We start from the raw sequence: 23,357 nt of genomic DNA, 5'->3' as shown, positions 1-23,357 counted from the left end.
GGGCTGTTGGGATGTTTGAGGCCAAGGACATGGACAGAAATTACATTCATGCTGAGCAAAGAACCTTTCTCTAGCAGGAAAAGAAAGCATACCGTCATTCAAGGGATTTCTTAGAGAACGGACTATTCCATAAGCAAGTTGGATCAGTTACAATGAGGAAGATGTTCCTCCTCTTGCACTACTTGAACAACACATTAGAGCAGCCTCCATGCTTGTGTACAGGCACCATTTGTGATAAAGGCTGTCCAACCACATTTGAGTCTGGCTCATGAATGGGGCCCAGAGGTATCAGCTCCATGAAAATAATTAATAATGAACAATGCTTATTTGCCTGCTAGTGATATTTTATGGCACTTAAAGCACACTGACAGGGCACATCTACATGAGATGTTTACTGCAGAGCTGACTAATTAGCTCCGCAAGAAAGTCTCAGTGTCTATACATGCAGTCCTATTAGACCACAGGGAACTAATTAACTCCACCACAGGTTAGTACCTGTAAATACAAGTACTATCCTGTGGTGATGTTCTTTAGTGCACAGCAATGCATGTGTAGATGGTGATAGGGCTGACGGGGGCACAAGGCTGCTTGAGTGCAGGGGATAGCCAGGTTAGAGCATCCCCAAGCTGGCAGCCTGGCCCCTAGGGGCCCCTGCCAGTCAGGGCTGCTTCAACCCATCTCAACATGCTGCAGTCCCAGGTGCACATGAAGACATGGCACCTGGAAGCAATAAACTCCGGCACTTTTTCAAAGGCAGGCAAGGTAAGCAGGTCTTTCTTCACAGCCTAAACAGCCAGAGAAACTGAGTATTTCTTATCAGCCCCATGACTTTTGTTTTGGCCACTTCTTTTTATTCTTGATCTATTATGCTCTAATTAATGTCGAGCTAAATGTGTTTTTTGATAGTGCCATAATATTGATGTGATAATGGGGCTAAGACAAGGAACAAACAAAAATTAATTTAATTACTGGGGGGAAAAACATAGTAGTAATATGTAAGATGATAGTACTACCATGTTAGAAAGCTGCAAGCATTAGCATATTTATCCTCCAAATGACATATTAAGTAGAACATCAACTCTAATATTTTCTTATGTATCTTAATATTGCGGAGCTTCATTTAAAGAATTGAACAGTTAAATCCATTTTTGTAATTCATTGCTGTTAAATATTCATACCGTAGCAATTCAGTGTGGAGCCATTAGTGTTATACACTTGATGTGCTCTTTCTAGATTTGAAATGAAAAAGTAAGACAATATTGTGCTAAACTGAACATACGCCAGGTTTGCTAAAAGGATTTATAAAAGAAAATTACACTTTAGAAAGAAGGTCAGTTTTGCTTAAAAGATGAAAAATAAATGAAAACTATGTGTGTCTGTGCCAAAGAGATTTTGGTGACCATGAAGGAATTGCTGAAAAGAAACGTTTTACAAGCTCAAATTCCATAACAGGGATATCTCCAATCTGCCTTTGTAGCTCCTCAAAGAAACCAGGTTAGAGAAAAGTTGATACACTGGCCACACTTACTTCCACACTTCCATACTGCCACACTGACAGGTTAAAGGTAAGCGCACACAGAAACCTGTAAAAGGCTATAGCAAGGATTACTTGCTTTTATGCTCTAAAAACTCCTGAAAACTTGAGTCAACTCTGTTGACTGCAGGAGTTCCTACTCCTGTTGTCTGCCTGTACATACATTCTTTCATATGACTCAGCTTTGACATTTTTTCATAGATAATTGTTGCTTTCTCTCTCTTTCAGATATTATTAATAACAATAATATAAATTACTAGTTAATAAATTATTAGTTATATAGTAATCTGTAAATCATATTTGATTTTTTTCCACTGTAGCCCTTGTAACATTATTGCTATTATTGTTTCTGTTTGTGCAGCAACATGCATGAAGAACTGTATGTGGTTTTAAAATAAAAAGCACAATATTTGCATACTAACATTCATAATGCAGGATGCTTCTGTTACTTTGAAATTCATATCATTCTGTTGATTGATTGGCTAGGAGGGATTATTCTCTAATCAAAAGAGACACTATATTAGATTACTACTAGATCCAGAATGCCTTGCACTACTTAATGTCTTGCACTTCAAAAAGAGAGGTGGTTGTCTCTAGTTTTGCTGGCTTTTTAATTTTATTTTCCAGTCCATTACAAGACAGGCCATTGGCACAGGTCTACATTTTCAAAAGTCACTAGTGATTTTAGATAGCTCACTTCAATGCAACCTGATTTTTGGGTGCTTTTCTAGGACCTTTTAGACTATCAAGCTGAATCAAAAATAGAAGCACTTAACGGGGGTTGAACTAGTGCCAAACCAAAAGTCTCCAGTGGCTTCCATCTAAAATCAGTAACAGTGCAGGATTTTTTTTAAACTCAGGCCAGGCTTGGGTTTTGTGAGCAACCTCTTCCTGCCCAAGTGTTGTGTCTATTGAAATCTGAAATCAGGCAGAGGTTATGAGTTTTAGTATTAACATCCCACACAGCTCTGCTTTCAGTCCACTCAGAGTCTAGCCCAAGCTGAATTGATGCATCTCCTAGAAATTTCAGTGAGAGATACATTTGTGTACATAACTGAAGTTCCCCCATACTCTCTATGGACTCTAGAAGCAAGATTTGTAAATACCTTCTTTACTATATGTGCTGCTTGATCAAGTGATCTCTAAGCTATATCTCAAAGCAATCTTAGTAGAGGTAGTAAGAGTGTCAGGGGAAAAATCTCCTCAAAGTTCCAAAGTTTAGAACAACAGTGCTTTCCTATGTCTTTGGTAACTCTCATATATGCCACACATGGCCTGTAAATTTATGTGCAACTAAATAAGTAGGTGTTCACCAATGCTCTCTGAGAACCATCATGATGGAAGGGATCAATAAGATATAAGATTTGACTAAATATACCACATCAAATTATGTAACCAAGTACTAGTGCATACTCCTTGTCATATAGATAACAGGGCTTATGAGAAATAATACTTTGATAGAGATTCTGTGTTGCATCTCCAAGAAGCATGACTCAAATGGAGTGGCTTTAATGGGGTTTTGTTGTTGGTGTTATCTATGCACCCTAGTGTCTAAATTGTGCCAGTCATTCAACTGCCTTATGGGCCACATTACTGTTCAACAACTCTGTATGGTAGCCAAAACCTCAGCATGTCTTCTGAGGTCTGCTGTGGCCTGACAAAAATTCTGTTGTCTCCATGCCTGTACCAGGGGAATTTGCCTTCAGCTGGAACTGGTGTTTCTTGCATCTGTGGACCTTTTTACTCAGTGTGAAAGAGGTGGAACAGGGGTGAAGACCTCACCCTTTTACAAGAATTGTTTATTTGTTGCTTTTTGTTCTAGTTTGCAGTGAGCTCCTGCAACTTCATTAACAAGTGTACCATTTTGGTGCACCATAGTATAACTATATGTTCATGTTCATGGGGTGCAGCTATATGTGCATTTAATCATGACTAAATTTACTGTGCATTAAAGTAATGTGCAGTAATTGATTTTTGGCAGGTGTCTACACATGCAGGTATTTGGCACTAAATCTAGTGCCAAGTACCTCCAGCCACGCCATGTGTACCTGTGGCCACTGGGGAGAGCTCCAGCCTCCAGCCACATGGCTGCCAGACCTGGGCAGCCATGCTGAAGCTAGAGCCAGCTGCCAACACTTGGCAGCCATCTTGGAAACTCTGATCATTTTCCAGCCCCTTCCCTGCCTAGGAGCTGTGGGCTTAGTGCAGGAGCAGCACGCAGCAGCTCCTTCCTTGCCCACCCTCTCTCCCCATGCCAGGGCTGACCTTTCCCCTACCCCTGCCCCTGCCCCTGCCTCTGCCCCTGCCAAGGATGCCCAGTACCCTGCTGCTTCAGCCCCTGCCAGTGATGACCAGCACCCCATTCTCCTGATGGCCATGGTGCTGGCTCCAGAAGGACCCCCACCCCTACCTGGGCCTCAGGAATGCTGTGAACCTGCCAGAGGGGGCCAGGGTACCAGCTATGGGAGGCCCTGGCCAAAACCCTCCTCCTGCACTCCCTTCTCTAGCCCAGCTGTCCCACTGCCCCCACACTGCCTACCCCCTGCCCACCCCCAGTACCACTCTCAAGACACACATGGTTGAAACAAAAAAAAACATTATTAACCTCTCAATGCCCACCTTCATCCCTCCCCCCTCAACAAACAGAACCCACTCACCACTCAACCAACACAACCTCCCTCCCCACCCACCAACAACAAAAAAACCCGCTTACAAATGGAAAACTATATACAATATTTTGGGTCTTTGAGCTCAGAGTGGGGGCCTGTGGGGGGGGTCTAAGGGGAGGAGCCCTGGGGCAGGTGCCCAGCAACCCAGTCTTGGGATGGTCCCCCACAGGTCGGGGGCCATGGAGACCCCAGCAGGTGGCAGCTTTGTGTACAGCCAGGTCTTCAGGGGCCTGGGGCAAGGTAGACTGGTGGGGCCAGGCCCAGGTGACTGTTGGCAGGTCCAGGGTGGGAGTCCAGTCAGGGCATGTGGAGAAGGAGAAACCACAAGACCTCCTCCCAGGCCCAGGCAGGAGTCCTGCAGGGCCATGGTAGGTGAGGACCAGGCACAGGGGGGCATGGACATGGCCACCAGGCCCAGAAGGGTGTCCAAGGCCTGAGAGTCAGCATCTCCCTGCTGCTACTCTCTCCTTGCAAGCCAACTGCTGGGCTCCTGGAGATAGAACAGGCTCCCTGGTATGTTTGCCCCAAGTCACAAAATAACTGCAGGCTTTTATACCCTGCAGCTAGGGACTGCTAGACACCAGCACAGCCCTGCAGCAAGAGAGGTGGCCCTGGGGCTGGGCTCAGGCTGGCTCCCTAGGGGATGGGCAGATCCAGCACTAAAATTAATGCCAGGTCACATCTACACATGCGTTACTGCACTTTAACTAATCATGCCCAAATTTGTCATGATTAGCCATTTTTACTGTACAGTAAGGGTGTGCGTGTGTAGACATGCCCATATTTTAACTCCTGACATGAGCAAGGCAGTTGGTCCACAGATTCTCTACCCCAGATGGACAAATCTAACTCCCACGCATGGGCCTAACTCCATCAGTGCTAATGCCTTTGAATTATTTAAATACTTGGAGACAAATGAATTATGGTTGATGAAATCAAATGCTGTTCTGGACAGATTACTTTATTGGCAGCATCATTAAATATCTAGGCCAACTTTTTCAATTCCAGTTGACAATTAACTAACTATTCTGAGAGCTTGGTTTTCAAGCCCCAATTTAATAGAATTATTTAGGACAGTATTAAAGCACTGCAGTCCTGATGTGGGATGAACTTAAACACATTCTTAAGTGCTTTTGTGAATCAGAGCCACAGTGAAGTCAGTGAAGGTCGTGGGTGCATCTGAAAAATCAAACCACTACACGAAGAGCCTAAATATAGACTGAAGGGCCTAACTTTAACCCCACAACTTTGAAAAATGCTATTTAGAAAACTCTCCTTCCCTTCTTCTCTCTTCACCTGCCCTCACAGCTCCACAGATGCATGCTTCTGCTCAACACACTATTGTAACTGGGCCTAACCTATATTTTTCAAAAGGGACTAGTGATTTTACATATCCATTTCAAATTATTTTAAACATGGGCGATGGTGCCTCCTGAGTCTGGGGAGGGGCACCAGATCACTGACTGGGTGGGGGGTGCCCCGCAGCTGATTGCCTACTGGGAGAGTCCTCCCATGGCCGATTGTCAACTGTGGGGGGAGCCCCCAGCAGCCAATCATTGATCCAGTGGTAAAACTGGAAGGGCGCTTCCAAGGGGTGCATGGCAGATCTCAGGAGATGCATGTGCACCCACGTGCAGCCCCTATGAATTGCCAATGATTCCAGAGGCTAGCTTCTCAATACCTTTGAAAAACTTGTCTGTAAAGCTGAAGTACTTAACATTGGTAGTCAGTTTGAAATACTAGGCAAGAGCACTTAAGTAACATGCAATCTGAACACTGAAACACTTGGCTTAAAACACAATGCTTTCTCAGTGCGATTATTGTTTCCCTATGTAACTGTATTTGTTTTGTAGCAAGCCCCAAGGATTGACACAGCTAATAATTCATTACGGTGTATGCAACCATTTTTTTGTGCATTTTTCTTAATGTCACTAAATCCATGCTGGAAACCTAATACCAGGGTTTTCTTGTTTTCTCTGATTAAAACAAAGAATTGAAGAAAAAATTTATAGAACAAGGGTGAGCAAAATACCGCCTGCGGGCTGGATCTGGCTTGCCAGGCCATTGTATCCAGCCGGTGGGACCCCTAGAAAATTTAGAAAATTAATATGTCTTTGCTCTCAGCTGCCTGTCAAAGATGACAGCAGCCAGGGGCAGTAGGCAAGGCCCACCCAGTCCCACTCTCTAGTCAGAAGTCCCTGCCTAGCAGAGGCTTCTGGCCTGGGACTGTGGGGCTGTTCATGCCTCCCTGTGCCAGAGCGGGAAATTCAGGTAACAAGGAAGGAAGGGGAAGGCAGGAAAGTGGGGAAAGCGGTGGCAGGGGGGGTGGAAGCGAGTGGCGTGTGGGATAGTGGGGCCCATGCCAGTGGCAACATGGCCTAGAGCGGGGTGTCAGGAATGCAGGGCGTGGGCTGGCAGGAATCTATGGAGCCAGGCTGGGCTGCACCAGCAGAGAGAGGGGGGAGCTGGCCCACCTCCATAGAGCCCCTGCTGGCTGAGACCCTGCGCTCCTTGTGCCCTGCTCTGGACCCTGCTCACACTCGGCCTGGGGCACTGGCATGGGCCCCACGCTCCCATCTGGCTGCTTCTGGCTGTCATGCACCCAATTGCTCCCAGATCCACCTGCCTCAGCCCCACGGTACAAGAGTAGTCCTGACCCCACTCTCACCCATCCAGGCTGAGCAGCAGTGGTGGCAGAAAACAAACTAGACAATCACTTGCTGGGGTCAGACAATCACCTTGCTGGGGTTGTTTGACCCCAGTACTCTTTCCTGCCATGGCAGGGGGTTGGACTTGATGATCTGCTCAGGTCTCTTCTGACCCTACTAACTAGGAAACTGCTGCTCAGCACAGGGGAAAAAGCAGTCCCACCCCCTCCCTCGGGCTGGCACTCCCTGCTGCAGCTGCTTATAGCCCATACACGGCTATCCTGGCTCTCTGCCATGTCACCGTCGCCCCACGAGATGGTGGTGGCAATGGAGAACAGGCACAAGCAGCCTCACATGGGCTTCAAGCAGCTGCTGCAGAAAGCACTAGGAGGGGGAGTGAGAGGAGCTGCTTTTCTCCCCCACTCAGCAGCAGTTTGTTCCCTGCCACCGCTGCTAGCCTGGGCCCTGCGCTGGCTCCAGGCTTGCCTGTTGGGGTGAGTGGCAGCGGCAGCAGCAGAAGCAGCTGGGCACGAACTGCAGCTGGGGCAGAGGAAAGCGCCCCTCCCCCCCACTCCTTGCTGCCAGCTCTGTGCTGCCCAGGTTAGCAGCAGTGGCCATGTGGGGCAGCTGCGCTGGGCAGCACAGAGCCTGCGGTGAAGGAGCTGAACTGGAGCCTGTTGTGGTGTGGGCTAGCAAACACTGCCAGCGGCAGCAAGGAATGTGTGGGTGTGGTGCTTTTCTCTACCCCATCAGCAGTTTGTGCCTAGCTGCTGCTGAGCCCAACAGGCAAGCCCAAAGCTAGCGCAGGGCCCACGCTAGCAGTGGCAGCAGGGAACAAACTGTTGCTGAGCAGGGAATAAAAGCAGTCTCCCCACTCCCCCTGCTGGTGCTCCCAGTGGCAGCCATCTAGAGCCCACACAGGGCTGCCTCTGCCTGCTGCCCATTACTACCGCTGCCCCACAGGGTGACAGTGATGTGGTGGAGAGGCACAACAGCCCTGGGTGGGCTCTGAGTGGCTGCAGCAGGGAGCGCCAGCGGTGGGAGAGGGAGGGGACTTTTTTCTCCACTCTGAGCAGTAGGTTGTTCCCCACCGCCACCACTGCTCAATGCATATGGGCAAGAGCAGGGTCAGATCTGCTCACAGTTGTCCCCACCTGTACCGTGGGCTCTGTGTGCCCCATCCCGTTCCCGCCACCATGGCTGTGCCTGGTAAGGTGCTGCCCATGCACCAGGTACCAGGGCCCATGCCTGTCTGGCCAAGACCCTCCAGCCCTGCCTACAGCTAGGAGTAAGAGAATGCAGGTAGAGAAATGCCTGGGGTGAAGGATGGGGAGGCGGCTCTGCTGGTTGCTCCTAGGAAAGGCAGCAGAACCCATTCCTTCCAGGCAGCCCTAGCTGGGTCCGTCTGGTTCACTGCCTGTGCAGCTCCCTCCCCTGCAGGGTTCCCCAGTGCCCCAACCTCATCCGACCCTCATAACCCAGCCCTCTCCCCATAAAAATGAAATTTAAACATGGAAATTAAACTTAAATCTGTAACTTATACAGTTTGCAGATCTGCAGTATAGAAAGGTTGGGAACCCCTGCCATAGACCCCTGCCAGCCTGCATCTCATGCTCTTACTACCCCACTCCTGGCCCTGCTGGTGCTGGCCCTGGGGTATTGGTGCAGGCCCTGTGCTCCCGCACACCCACTCACTTCCACCCCTCCACCAGCCGCCGCTTTCCCCACTTGCCTGCCCACCCGCTGGCCACCCTGCATCCTGTCGCTCCCATACACGTAATACCATACCCACCTACCCACAACTCCCCACAAACCCCACACCTATTCCATACCCCTCATACACCCATGCATACCCCACACAATACACAAGTAAGACTGCATTTTGAGCTATTATGCAATCACTTCTACATATACAGCACACACACAAATCAGGACAAAAATATATTTTAAAAATTAAATTAAAATATATTATTATGGGTGTTTGATTTTAGTATATCATTTTTTCCCCCTAAGAAGATAAACCCTCTTTCCCAAAGGTGCTTCCAGGGCAATGGGAGGGAATTCTGGTGGCAAAGGTTGGAAGTGAAGGGGGTGGAACTTCTGGTCCCAAGATGGCAACCAGGAGGCAGGGCCCCTGTCACAGGGTGGAGCTACCCATGCAGCCCTCGACAGCTTGCCAAAACTCAGTAAGCAGTCCTCCGCCCAAAATAATTGCCTACCCCGTTATAGAAAGAAGCTGGTGTAGCCAACCAGAAGGGATCCATAAGGCCAGTCACTGTATGCAATTATTTCCTTGCTTAAGTAACTAGAGTTCGACCAGATTCTGCCATACCCTTTTTGAGAAGATCTATTGGGTATCATCTGTGTCACTGCAGTTCAGAGCATCAGGTGATATATATAGAAAAAATTAAAGGACTAGAAATCTGAAGCCCTTGTTCAGTTTCTGAACGTGCCTTGTTTTATTGCAAGCAAGTCATTTAATATAGCTATTCCTTGACTTCTACTTCCGTAAAAGGGGAACAGCAATAGCTATACCTTGATTTCCACTTCTGCAAAAGGGGAACAGCGATCCTTCCTTTACACAGCTGGGGTGAAGCTGATACTTTTGTGTCATATTGAATGTAATAGTTTGAATGTTTCTAATAAATACCTATTAGCCAGTTTAGAAAAAAGGCAAGGTTCAACTTCTTATCTAGACCATTGCTTGTTTCTGCCTACGTGGTGAATGTCTTGATTCTGAATTTTGTCTTTAGAGTCCTTGCAGTGAATGTGCTGAATGTCTTGGTTTTTGAATTTTATCTCTAGAGGCCTTTAACAAAGTTAACCTAAAAGTGACCCTTGGGCAAACATTTTGAGAGATCAAAACCTAGGGACTTTTGGAAGGGGGTTGGCAAAAGAGGTCACAACAGTGGTGTGGAAAATTTCCCAGAGAAGACCCAGGAAAGGAATCTGTTGGGTAAAAGATCCAAGCCCAAATTTGGGAGTAGTGACAGGTTTGGGTAGGAAGGGCCCAAGACGGCAACTCACCCAATAAAAACTGTAACCTACAGTCCCAAGTTGGAGGTAACCTCACTTGCAGAACACCGAAGGAAGAATCGCAAGCGTAGGCCGGATCAGACTGATCACCTCAACCACCCTCTCCGTGAACAAGATCTGCCGTTCACGCTGAAGCCGCAGAATGCCCAAGTGGGACCGAAGGAAGGGGACTTGTTCCTATCACTGCTGAGACCAAACCTAAAACCAGAACTAAAGAATGAAAGTATACCTGGGGATTTGGTTTCTCGGAATTCTAGGATTGTAAGTATACCATGAGAAATAATAGTATTGATTCCAATTTAGCCTTTACTAGTAATTGTAGTTGTTTTTGTAATACTAATTGTTATAGCATTGTTGGGAAAGGATATCTTAAAGCTAAGCAGTGTTATATGTGTAGCAAGGAATTTTAAAATAAAATTGTGTTGTATGAATTAAGTGTAAAATCATGGTGAAATCATGCAATCAACCAAATACTCCCCCAGCCAGGCGCATCAAACAAATCAGTAAATTGTGTGGGATCTTTCTGTATTTCATAACCCACTAGAGACATTTTGGTAAAGATCTTTAAAGGTGCAAATTGCTATTATTACTGTTAAATGGCGCGAAAAGGGGGAAAAAAGAAATGAGTGGATGGATTCCAGCAGTGGGTAGTCCATTCTGGATGTTGCTGTCTGGGGAGCATTTGAAAGGAGGATAAGGAAGAAAGAAGCTAACTTATTAAAGAAAATGAAATTGCTGTGTAACTGCTGAGAGTTTTAGTGCTCTTTGAAAATATTATGTTTTCTTCCTGAACTTTGAACAAAAAAGGGAGAACATCTTTATGCACTATTTTTCTTGACTTCCCTGACAGTTTTATTATGTACATTAAGTGCAAAAGGGCAGCAGTGGCTTAGTTCCCATGGTGAAGCATTAGGACAGTTTTTACAGATTATGGTTTGTGCTCTACCTTTGAGGAGGCTCAGCTGAGAACATTTCCAAAGAGGTAGTTTTCTGCCTTGGGATTTTGTTGTTGTTGTCAGGGAGTTTTGTGTTCAGGCTGCTTAATGAACTCCTTTGTGTGTTGTTAGCAGAATCTAGAGATTTGTACAATACTTTAAGATTTGCACTTACAGGCTTAGTGGAAGTTTTCAAGTGGCAAACTATGCAAAACAATATATTTGACAATGTATACATGTATTTTTCTCTATTTAAAAAATAAAATAAAAGTATCCAATGTTCTTAATTTAATCCAGATGTTGCCCTCCATATTTGTCCACTTTGGCAAGTACAGCCATTTCTTTCTCTGAGCTGGCAATATATACTGAAGGTAAGTGCATTTGGGGGAGAGCTGGCTCTATGGAGCTGCTTCTTCCCCATCCCAATCTGAGGTGAGGTTTTAGGTGAAGCATTGGCTCTGCCCTCAGCCACAGGACACCAGACCCTGCTGCTGCATTGGCATGCTATGGGACTATGCATTGCCAAATGTAGGCCTAGCATGTGATGCTTCTAAAGTAGGGGAAAACGCAGGGGCAGATTGTCACTGAGTTAATCACAGTCTGCTTCCTTTTCTACTCCTGGGGCAGCACAACAACATACTGTTCTTTCTTTGGGGATGGTGACAAAAGTAAAATTTAGTTGTTAATTAAAAAAATACAATCTGTTGAATGCCTTGATGTGTAAATAAGAAGGTCGTTTTTTACAGCTAAACATTGTTTTGTTTTGGTACCAACAGTTTGCATACCCACAGCACCTACCATTTGAGCACTGCCACATGCCCTCCAATGTAGCAGTGAGTTTTACATACCCCTCACTGCATCCTCATTTTACTGATGCATAGGGTTACCATATTTCCAGGACTAAAAAAGAGGACACCTGTGGGGGTGAGTGGTATGGAGCAGGGGAGGGGGAAGAGAGAGGGAGGGGGAATATGATGGGGGGGTGTCATATGCTTGTGCCCCACCTCTGCTCTTCACTCATAAGTCCCTGCCCTCCAGCTCCTCACTCCCAACCTGCAGCCTCTCCCCCTCCAGCTCTGCAGGTGCTTTTTGCTCCTGACTGCAGTCCTGCTCCCTGCAGCACTGCTGGTGCTCCTCACTCTCAACCCACAGCCCCCTACCTCCCCAGCACTGCTGGTGCCCCTGCCCCCCCCAGCCCTGCCAGTGCCCCTCACTCCTGACTCAGCCCCCTGCTCACTAGTCAAGCCGGTGCCCCCAACTCCTGACCCACAGCTCCTGTCCTCCACCAGCCCTGCTGCTCACTCAGCTCCCGCACGTGCTTGCACACACACTATTATCTGGAAACAGCTTGCCAGGGCCCGGGCGCAGAGCGTGTGACACCTGACAGCCAATCACCTTGCCTGCTGCTCCTAGCCCCAAGCTTCCAAGCTGCTTATGCCCAGGAAAAGCCACAGGCACAGCAAAAACCTGGACATTTGCTCTCATTTAATAAAAAACCCGCCTGGATGGATGACAAGGGGCCAAAAAAGAGGACATGTCCAGGAAAACCCAGATATATGGTAACCCTAATAAACTGAGACACCTAAGGCTGGCTCCACCTGATATTAGTGGAAAGCTTTCTGCTTACTTCTGGATCTTTAGCCTAGGCTTATGATGATTAAATACAATGTTTTTCAGAAGAGGCTGTTAATTATGGAATTTTCAGTTCTGGGTACCAACCTGATTTACCTAGATTTTTTTTTTCTAATTAGACACACAAAACTGGTGGTCCACCTACTTTTTTCTTTTTTGTTTAAGTGGCTTGCCCATGTGATATAAAAAGTGCATCGAAGAGTCATATGCTTGAAAGAGTCAGGAAGACAGCTCAAGTCACCTGATTCCCAATCTTTTTAACTGCCCCACCCATCAGTTATTAGCTTTTGACCTTTCAAACTGCTTCTAATAGCATTTGTAGCCAGAGGCAGGATGAAATAAGGGGCTATACCTCTTCTGTGTCACCATTAGCTCCCTCACCGTTCAAGTTGCCCTACAAGGAACAATGCTCTCCAGAGGCATAGCAGTGCAGCTTTGCACCCAGGGCACAGGCAAAACATGGGGTAGTGCCAGCTGCTGCAGCACTGATAGTAGTGGTGCAATCAGCTGCTGCTGCAATAGTGGCCATTTTTGTGGACACACCCTGCTCCCCCACGGTGGTGTCTGAACTTGGAGAATGTTGATTCCTTCTCCTCCCTCAGTTAAGCTATCGGTGCACTCCTAGACACAGTGGGTGTATCTACACGAGATGCTTAACTTTGCATTAGCATAGTTTACTGAGAAGTAGACATGCACATCTACACATGCACATGCTTACTTTGCAGTAAACTTCCCTAATAATGAGTAAATTTGCTACCTGCAAATGCAAGGAACAAATTTACTTGGCATTAGTAAGGGCACCGTAGTGCTCATGTAGACGCCTGACGGGGAACAAAATCTGGGAGCTTGTTCCCTGCCATCACTCCATGATCGCAACTGTGACTGCACAGCAGGGACTGGGAGCTCCCTACATGGCAACAGTTCCCCACCCATCCTGGAGCTAGCTGGGGCCTGCCCCTGACCCCTGACCAGAACAGTAAATCTAGGCTAGAGTAAATACATGTGTAGATGTGCCCAGTGGGTGTGTCTACATGGGCCCCCGTGGTGCAGTTGTTACGTCATCATTTAGTACTTGCTTTAGGAAGTTACTGTGTCATGCTGGTGGCATATGGTTATTTTTAGAGCTACATCGCTGTAGCGATGTGCTATAGAGAGGTAGCATGTCACTATGGTAATGTATCATCAGCATCATGGTTTGTGCCCATCAACACTACATTGCCATAGCGACAAACTATGTTGTCATAGCTCATGACTATGATGACAAACTACGTTGCTGTAGCTCATCACTATGAGCATCTTGTAGCATCTCGAGTAGATGCACCCACTATCTAGTAGTGTGTCTGGATCTTCTTTGGTGAGAAGTCCTATACCTTGAATAGAAAATTCTAGCTTCTCTATAGGATCTTGGAACTACCTGAAAGACTTTCTTATTTATAAGTTTATTGTTTTGGCTAGAACAAGTGCATGGGCTTATGAAGGCACAGCAGAGAGACAGTTTCTGACCAGTCCCTGCCATAGTCTTGATTGGACTTGCTGCCCACAGTGATAGGGGACAGGTGAAGGAATGCAAGGTTGACAGGGATGATCACACAGCACCTTGGTACATACTGGGAACATACACACATGCAGCTAATGCAACACAATAAATTCTGGTGCATATAGCACTGGAGTTTATTGCTGACAGGTAAAATGTTTACATGTGTGCCCAGGACTTCAGGATGTTAAGCCAGGTCAGATCAGCTATGGCTGACTGGGGACCCAGGAGTCAGCCTGCTAGCCCAGGGCTGCTCTGCCCTGGCGCAGTGTGCTGCGGAGGGCTGGCTGGGGCATGAGAGTACTTTAGTGTGCAGCTAGCTGGCAGGCAGCCCCTGCACTGAAGCATCCTTATGCCCCAGCCAGTCCTGTTGGCATTTATACATGTGCTGCTGTGCACTAAAGAATGCCACTGTTTACAAGTACTAATCTATGGTGGAGTTAATTAGTTTACTGAAGCCTAATAGGACCACACATGTAGATGCTGAGACTTTACTGCAAAATTACTTAGTCAGCTCTGCAGTAAACATCTCATGTAGATGAGCCCACTGAAGTCCAGATTCTAATCCACCTATTAGACATGTAAGTGGACTTGGGTGCCAAAGTATGATCTATTTCACCCTACTCAAGTCCACAAAAAAAAAAATGAATACCACAGGTAAGTGGGCCATCTGCTTCTTCACTACTTTTTTGCAAATCAATAATAAAGTTAATTATATGTTACTAAAGTAGGTGCATTGATGGATTTTAAAGGACCTGAACAAGGAAAAATAGAATTGTATTTAGACACCTAAGTCAATTTAGACACCTAATAGACAGAATATAGGAACTTCGGGGAAAGTGGTGGTGGTTGGTGGGGACCAGCCGAAGCAAGGCATGGCTAGACCTCTGGGAGAAAAATGAAAGAGACTTTGAGACTGGCATCATTTGGTAGAACAGATAGAATGGGTGAAACAGAGAAAGAAATCAAGTTTGAATAGCAAGCAGAGGTTGAATAATGTCTTGAGGAATGCTGAAGTTCTGGTGAGCAGAGTTAGCTTTAACTAAGTAGGCCCTGAGACAAGATTACCTATGTAAACTTAACTGGCCCAAATCATGGACAATTTCAGGCTGTTAGATGCACATTTGCCCATCATGAAGGTTGCTCCCTGGTATCTGCACACTCATTTTCTGATTATTCAATATACATTCATAACACTTCAGGTTAACTAATAGTAGAAGGAATCTGTGTCTGAGGTGTTGGGCTCTATTTAACTATTTTTCCTTCTTCCATTACATCAATAATCAACCATTAACTTTCCTAAACATCAGAACCCATAGATTGTGGGAATTTACATTTATTTTCAACTTATGGATCATTCTTATTAAAACTATCTAGTGTTTGTATTAGATGGAAGTGAATTTATGCTAATGTTTACGTTTAGTACGCTGATGAAGGCAGTGGCATAATGTGTTGTTCAAAATAACTGAAATTTAACATATTGACTTATAGCTGTGGACTGTATTTATGTAAATGAATGTAACACTGGGTGAGACAATTTCCACAATTTGTGCATTTCTGTTGGCTCATCTGTGAACTTTGGAATAAATTCTTTCTTGTACATCAGTGTAAATCTGAATTCACCTCAGAAGAGTTGTTCTGTATTTACCATGAGGCAAGAACAGGTTTTTTTACCTTTTGGGTTTAAAGTTTTTAAAAACATTTTAAAATTGTATTATTTTTGAGTGATTCCATCAAAGAACCATCCACTGGGCAATTATGTTTCCTATTCAGCTGTCTTTATTCCTTTATTTTCAGTTAAGTTATTAATGTAATTACAGTTACGCTTCTGACTTCAAATCTTAATTTCTCTAATATCCTTGAAATATTCAGAGACTACATTATGCTGTCTTGCTGCGCAAAACATATCTGCATTGTGTCTGCTGAAAACAGTGTTCTATTCCTCTTATGATTAGCTGAATTTTATATGATGTTGAAGAAAGTTTCTTTGCAAGACGTTAGGACTTGTCTGAATACAAAAGTTGCTTTAGATTTACTACAAGTATGGTATTCATCAACTACAGGTTTAAGGAATAACACTTTCTGTTGCTTACAGCTTGTCTTAAATTGGTTTATCTTGCACTTGTACTAATTAAAGTGAGGGCAGAAACTGGCAGTATATATAAATAAGTCTAAGAGAATTTTGGCTCAAGTAAAAACTTAGAAAGTTTTGACAAGTGTTTGATTCTGTTTCCTGTGAGAATGAACTGATATCAGGATTTCCTTTGAAGACATTTCTCTCTATGCATAGACTGGGGAGCAGTTGGGACTCATGCAGAGATGAGTATTTTGGCAGAAGTCTTACTGCTGATTACATTTTGGATTAAAAGTACATTGCTCACTTTGTGTAACATTCGGTCCTCTAAAAGGATTAAAAGTAAATCTAGGCACCATTCAAATTGTACATACGCATCAGTGGCTTCTGCTACATTTGCATACTGCACAAAGTCCTTGATTATTCCTTTTTCTTAAGGAAATCTTATTATTCTGGAGATGCATTCTTCATCAGCAGAACATGACTTTGGATAAGGGAGGGGTCCTTTACTAAAGCTTTATTCTGAGTATTTTACATAACTTCCATTGACTCTTTTGGGAGTTGGTAGCTAAAATTCCTACAACACTAAAAGTTGTAGGGTATGCATTTTTTGATTTTTGCACAACAGAATTTGTTTCTGGAGGCCTGTGCTTATGACTGTCCATGAGAAGCACAAAGCTATTCTCCAGGCTGAAATTCTGCCAATATGTTTGCAGGTTGTTTTGAGCTTGAGGCAAGAACAAAGCCAAAAGCTTTTCAAATGTATTCTGAATTCAGTTGTTTATTCCAAAAGGGAAGGTATTCAGGGAGAAAAGTTGTAATGAGTACAGAAGAGAAGTAGTACATTTTAAGCCCTTAACTTTTTTTTCTCTCTCTTAAAGTTTCACCTTTTGGCTATAATTAATCTCTTCCTACACTCCTGAGACTTTGTAGTGAATGCCAACAACAGAAAAAATTTCCTTGCCAAATTGTTATTGATACATCTCTCTCAGTTTCAGTGTACTACACTTCAGGAAATATTCTGGCATGCAACAATTATGGCATGTGTCACCTGGCATTTGCCTTCTGAGAAAATGTTAATATTTAGAGGTCTTTATTATTTCTATTCAGTGTAATTTGCTTGTTATTGGAATGTAGGCATCCAGCTCAGCTGGGGAAGGTAAATATGTCTTACCTGTGATTAGGGAGAATCATTCAACTGACCACAGACCATATGTGAAACTGAAAATATTATTTTTATCTATTTCAGTATTGCCTAGTGCAGTGGTTGGTGGCTTGTGGCACCACTGGATCCAGCCTGTGAAGCTGGGGTCTCAGTGGTGGAGGACCTTGTTAGTGTTCGGTTAGGAGGAGGCTTTTCCTGTGTTCTGCTGTGGCTGGGAGGCTGGTAAGCAGGGAGTTTTCCTGTGACGTGATACCCTATAATTTGCCCACGGTGTTGCATAGGATGCCTAAGTGAGATGCCTGTAGCTTCTAAGTGCTTGGGAGGAAACTAAATCAGAATAAACTGGTTTTGATAGATGCCCTACGAAGAAGCGAGCTTTTGGGAAGACAAATTTTGACTCCTCTATGCAGTTGTTGGGCACATGTAAAACACATCACTGATGCTAGGCCAGATATTCGCCTCCTATACATGATTTCCATCTGGTTTGTTACACTGTCTGTGAAGGGCCTTATTTAGTTACTCTGTTTTACAGATGGTTCTGCTGCACACTCCTTCCTGTCTGGGTGGGCATTTACGCACCCAGGTAGTCTCATGAATGATGCCATGCACTGGGAAAGCCTTGAATTGATTTTGGTGGGCTTTGGATCAGAACTTTGTGGTAGCTAAACTGAGACTGAATAATTGCAAAGTTTTACCGTGTATGTAAGCAGTTCACAGTCTGGCCTGGAGTAACTTATTTTATTGTATTTGGTTGATTTATTATACTTTATTATATTTGTTTTGTTTCCTTATTACAGTAATTCACTGATAAAATGAAAGACACCCTGAGTTGGGCATGTAGGTTACTTAAGGACAACTGCTGGTGGGACCGTCAGAGAAGGGTTATAAGTTTGGTCCTCAACGGCTGACTCAGGCATAGAACAATGACATTTTAAAACAGGGACTTGGGCCTGCTCACTTAACTCAGGAGTTTCTGTCTCTGTCCCAACACTTGGCAAATTAGAACTTGCCCAAGCTAATAGGGGCTCTAGAGGCTTAAGTCAAAGTCTATTGGAAGCAATGGAAGTCTTCCTTGGGAATTCAGTTGCATATGGATCAGGCCCTGAAAGAGCAAAAGGACCAGAAGTTTCTATTCTATTTATTTCTGAAAATGTCTTTTTATCAAGGTAGTGAACCTTTACAAAGTGGAGAAATAACCATGTAATGTTTATGTCTAATTTAATAAAACCTGACTCTGGCATTCACAGGGTTTCAGCAGCATGGAAGAAGAACAGAATTTCTTGATCTTATACTATATAATTATTCAAACAGCTCATTCTAATGTCTTCACTTGCACAGACCAGGTACTTATGCTGCTCATGCATATGCATTGTACTTATCCTTGGGATAAGAAAGAAGAATTACTATTTTTCTTTCCAAACCAGTTTTCACTTACAGAAGCAATATGAAAAGCAGAACTTGATCACAGTAAAATAACAAGATAAAATTACTGCTGCTTAATTAGGGTAATTTATTTGTATGATTCTGCAATTATTTTACATTACCTGGATTTGGTTTTCCAGTGCGATACTGACTTGAGCTGAAAAACCTGCAATAGTAAACATTAAGAATCACTAAACTATAATATTCACATTCTCTTTCCATGAACTGGGAGCAGGTAGCAATACAGGCTATTAAATTTTGTGCTCCTGTAAGGAATCTGCAAAATATATTGGGCCAAATTCTCAGCTGATATAAATTAGCATGGCTTCAATGGAGTTTTGCAAACTTCATCAAACCTCCACAAAGCAAAATCATTCATGACCTAAATATAAAATCATTAAACTTTTCCATAGCTCTTTGCTCAGTAACTACCTTGCTGGCCTGTAATGCAAAAATTTGTGAACCATTTAAAGAAGATAACAAATCAGTTATTTTAACGGACCTGTTTTCCTTTTGCCTGAAAAACACATGCTTTTCACACCCTCCAGCGAGTTTCCATAACTCTGATTATCCATTGTTACCATTAGAATAGAACTGAGCAGACATTAGTCTTCTACAATTCTGGATTTAGTGTAAAGGGGGAACTGTTTGCTGTCTTTTACTCTGAGATGGTGGTGTGTTGGGGGAAGACAAGGGGGCACATTTTACAAATTAAGAATGTTCAGACAAGTTAGAAATTCAAAGAATAGCAGCTCCAAGGCTGTTTCTAAATTTCCATTAATATTTTAGGCAGAGCACTAATACCAATTCAGTGTTACATTTAAAATGATTGCCTATTACATTCCACATTTCCCCATCCTTGGTCTTTTTGCAATGCTTTGTGTTGTCACTTCCAGGGACTCATTCAGCACAGATTGTGTCCTATACGATGTGAACACACATAACTCTCATCCATTTTAATAGGAATGGGGAATGCTCAGTACTCTGACAGAGGTGCTCAGCACCTTATAGGATGGTTGCTAATGCTATGGTTAAGAAGTTTATTCAAAATGGATAAAAAACAGAGTATAATGTGGCATACTGATAACAATCTATAAAGGAATTTAAATGATCATGGGAAATAAACATAAAATCCCCTCTTACTCTTGTATTATTGGTGTTAGCTGTATACCAAGATCCTCACAATAAAACCATCTTTCAAAGAGGACATTTGTAGATTCTTCAACGTAATATCTGAAAAAAAAGTGATACTTCATTTTGTTGCATAATGGATAAGATTTCCCCAAGAAAGTAGATTATTATATTATTCCTAATGATGACACACTATTTTATTATGAAGTACAATGTACTGGGAGTCAGAGGCCATCTCCATGTGATCACAGAGCTGTATTGTCAGGTACACTATGCAATTCAGGTACTCTATGGAGCTCGGCAGGCTTTTGCTTGCTTGAGAGACAATGTAGCCCTGTGCATGCGGTCGCATGCTACTTAGGACAGGGATTGGCAACTTATGGCCTGCAAGCCAGATCCAGGTCACAGAACCACTGGCTCTGGCCCACAGAACCAGAAAGGGGCTGGGGTAGGGTGGGGCACTGCACTGGGGCCAGGCAACTGGAAGCTATTTCTGCGCCACCACTGCTTCTTCCCTTCCCCAGCTGCAGCAGAAATGAGCCAGAGCTGAACTGACTGATCCAGAGCTGGACAGCATCTGCAGGTAGTCCGCAATCACCACTGGTCACTGCCGACACTGCTGCAAGTGTTTCAGGTGGTCACTCACGACTGGTCAGCGCTCGCCACCCCCCGCCCACACTGACAGCACTGTGGCTGCCTGTGGCAGCTCCCCACTTGCCCCCGTCATGCTCTCACGGCCAACAGCACTGCCACCACCTGTGGGAGCTCACCATGCTCCCCCCAGGCTCTGGGGGCATGCGGCATTCATGGATCAGGGGAAAGTCATTGACAGCTTCCAGTGCCAACCTTCCGGCATGTTGTAGTACAGCAATCATTTGCTGAACATCCTGGTGACAATCAGGTTATATATTATCTTCAGTGTTAGAGGATATATATTAGCTTCAGGGTTGACAGCTTACTCTGCTTTACAATGACTGTGGTTGCTGTGGCCAACACTAGGCTGAAGACTCACTCATAAGCAATCAGCTCATACAATGATAGCCATCAGTAGACTCCCAGTTACTTGTCAGGGGCCATTGTCATTGGCAAGCTTGCTTAAAACATCAGACCCTTAAATATATTTCCAAAATCACTGCATGGTGATATCATCAACAGGGCAATGTTGTTACCCAAATCTGGTATATTCTTAACTGGTGTCAGTAGAGCCTTGTCAGCGGAATGCCAATGAATCCCAGTCCTTCATTCCAACTTAACTTTGTCCAGTGGATCACACCTCTGATTTTGGCTTTGCGTGTAAAAACAGCATTGATGTAAAATTACCTGAGATAACCTTAGTAGTGAGCTTTGTAGGCATTGATGATACGTATTTCTTTGCTTGCAGGTGGTTGGTGGCAGGGGTATATCAGGACATTTCTCAGGTCCTTGGGGATGAAATGATGAGGTAGATTGTCCAGCAGGAATAAAAGGTGGCATTTCTTATGTTTCATTCTCAGTTTGGATGCTCATAGGAATTTGGGCTCCATCCCACTCATTCTCAATGCTTCCATTGTCATGTAATAATTGCAGTACAGTTGCCGGTTGAATTGCTTTACAAATTCTTCCTTTTACCAATGATGATTGGCCTCAGTTTATCTGTGTTGTCAGTGTTTGCATATTGCCCAACAGATAACTGCTCGTACTGCTTTTGACTCCTTTTAGTTTGTCCAGTGTTGGTATCAACTTGTCAGGCAACATCTGGGGAAAAATTTACCTCATTTAAATTGTAGATGTCATGGTATGAGTGCTGCTTGAGCTATTGCTGTATCATCCCTTGCCTTAAGTCAATTGGCATCTAGTTCTCCCTGAAATACTGAAGCTGCCCATTAAAATAAAGGAAGTTTCCAACCCTAAGCTGTGTATTGAAATATTTTGTTTTCTCAAACAAGACTATCATCAAAATAACAATGCTCTGTGACCTAGCATTCTTCTGGATGACAGGGATGCACAATGCACAGGTTCTTAGGAGCGCCAGCACTGTTTTTGTCCACCTGTTAGGGTACTAGGACATAGGAATACAGATCCAACGGTGATTAGTTAATATTTGTCACACAGCCAGGAGACAAGCTAGTTGAGGAAGCATATCAGGAAGCCACGAGTCCGAATCAGGGTGTCCTGAAGCAAGGCAGCTAACACCCTGAGGAAAGCCTATTAAACAGTCAGTAGTCCACTGTCCCAGATTCACTGGGAGGCAGCAGGCTCCTGCTGAAGCCCATCAGGATGCATATAGATCCTGATGCAACTCAGACAGACAATCAGTTGAGCCAGAGCTGGCCTTCTGACACATCCACTCATGTGGATATTGCCTCAGGTGTAACAGTTAAATGGATGGCTAAATTTGGCACTAAATGGGTTCCCAGTTTCTTGGTGCATTTTTATAGAATTGTTTTCATGAAAAACACAGGTAATTTTTTTTTAAATTACCATTTTCCAGACACTTTATGAGATAGCCGTTACATTCAATCTCTTGCATCTTTGATTTGCAGCTCCATAAATATGGTGATACGGTTTATCAGGCAATGTGGATTTAGTCTTGGTGAGAATGCCCCTGATGTACAGTGATAGAGCCATGCAATTACTGGGGCAATTATAAGTAACCTCTGCCTTGAGATGCATGTAGCTCAGTCGGTAAACAATTACTGCCTGAGCACTGTTTGGCAAGTTATCAGGGGAAAATTACACAGGTCATATGTCTGAATGGCTACTGTGTCTGAACAGCCACTGTGAGGAGGGTGAACAATGAGTTTGGTGGCTGTTAGAGGTAGTTAACCTGACAGGAAATCCATTCCTAGGCAGCTAATGGTGAAGTGAGTTTGAAAGTAGATGCAAAATAATGAGCATAGTCTATATTTATACTAGCATAAGTATTTTATGGCATATCTAAAATCTAATTTACATACTGATGTAAAAATAAGACCTTGTGGATGTTCAAACAATGGTGTAGCTGGCAATGGGAATTCAGATGAGGCCCAATTCATGAGAATGGACAATGACTAAAGGTCTGACATCACAACAAATCATTTATATTGCAAACAATATAAAATGGTCTCGAATCTGGGTTGACCTATGTACTGACTGGGTTGGCTCTGACCTACCCACCTCCGTCTACAGCACTTGCATCTCAAGAGGGAGAGCAAATTGTTTTTTTAAAATTACGATTCAGACTATCAGATTCAGGAGGTTAAGAGTGGAGTTAAGCAAGGCCGTGTCATCATTCCAACATTCTTCTCAATATTCTTTACCATGATGTTACATCTGACCACCAATAAGCTTCCAGTTGGAGTGTAGCTAAAGTACACCCACACAGTCAAATGGGTCGCCAACTGGCTGGAGGGCCGCACCCAGAGGGTGGTAGTGGATGGGTCCTTCTCATCCTGGAGGGATGTGGGCAGTGGGGTTCCGCAGGGCTCGGTCCTCTGGCCTGCATTATTCAACATCTTCATCAGTAACTTGGATGAGGACACTAAGATGTGGGGGGACGTGGGCACACTGGAAGGATGCAAAAGGCTACAATCAGACCTAGACAGGTTACAAGGGTGGG

General features: G+C 44.2%; 1 protein-coding gene across 3 annotated transcripts in view; it reads right to left on the bottom strand.

The window, feature by feature from the left end:
- HAAO (3-hydroxyanthranilate 3,4-dioxygenase) overlaps positions 1-23,357 on the bottom strand; it is a 66,553-nt gene that overhangs the window by 10,452 nt on the left and 32,744 nt on the right. For 2 of the 3 annotated variants that reach the window (XM_019549401.1, XM_019549400.1), the window contains exons 5-6: positions 19,793-19,882; positions 18,772-18,815 (exon numbers count right to left, since the gene is read on the bottom strand). In XM_019549401.1, the coding sequence (XP_019404946.1) occupies positions 18,772-18,815; positions 19,793-19,882 (134 nt within the window). The remainder of the gene's footprint in view (positions 1-18,771; positions 18,816-19,792; positions 19,883-23,357) is intronic. The other variant, XM_019549402.1, reaches the window with a different exon arrangement.

The sequence above is a fragment of the Crocodylus porosus genome, unplaced genomic scaffold, assembly GCF_001723895.1.
Source record: "Crocodylus porosus isolate Cpor-Errol unplaced genomic scaffold, CroPor_comp1, whole genome shotgun sequence".
In the NCBI taxonomy this organism is placed as follows: domain Eukaryota; kingdom Metazoa; phylum Chordata; order Crocodylia; family Crocodylidae; genus Crocodylus; species Crocodylus porosus.
Note: the sequence above shows the minus strand (reverse complement) of the source record. Positions and strands in the feature narration are given on the sequence as shown.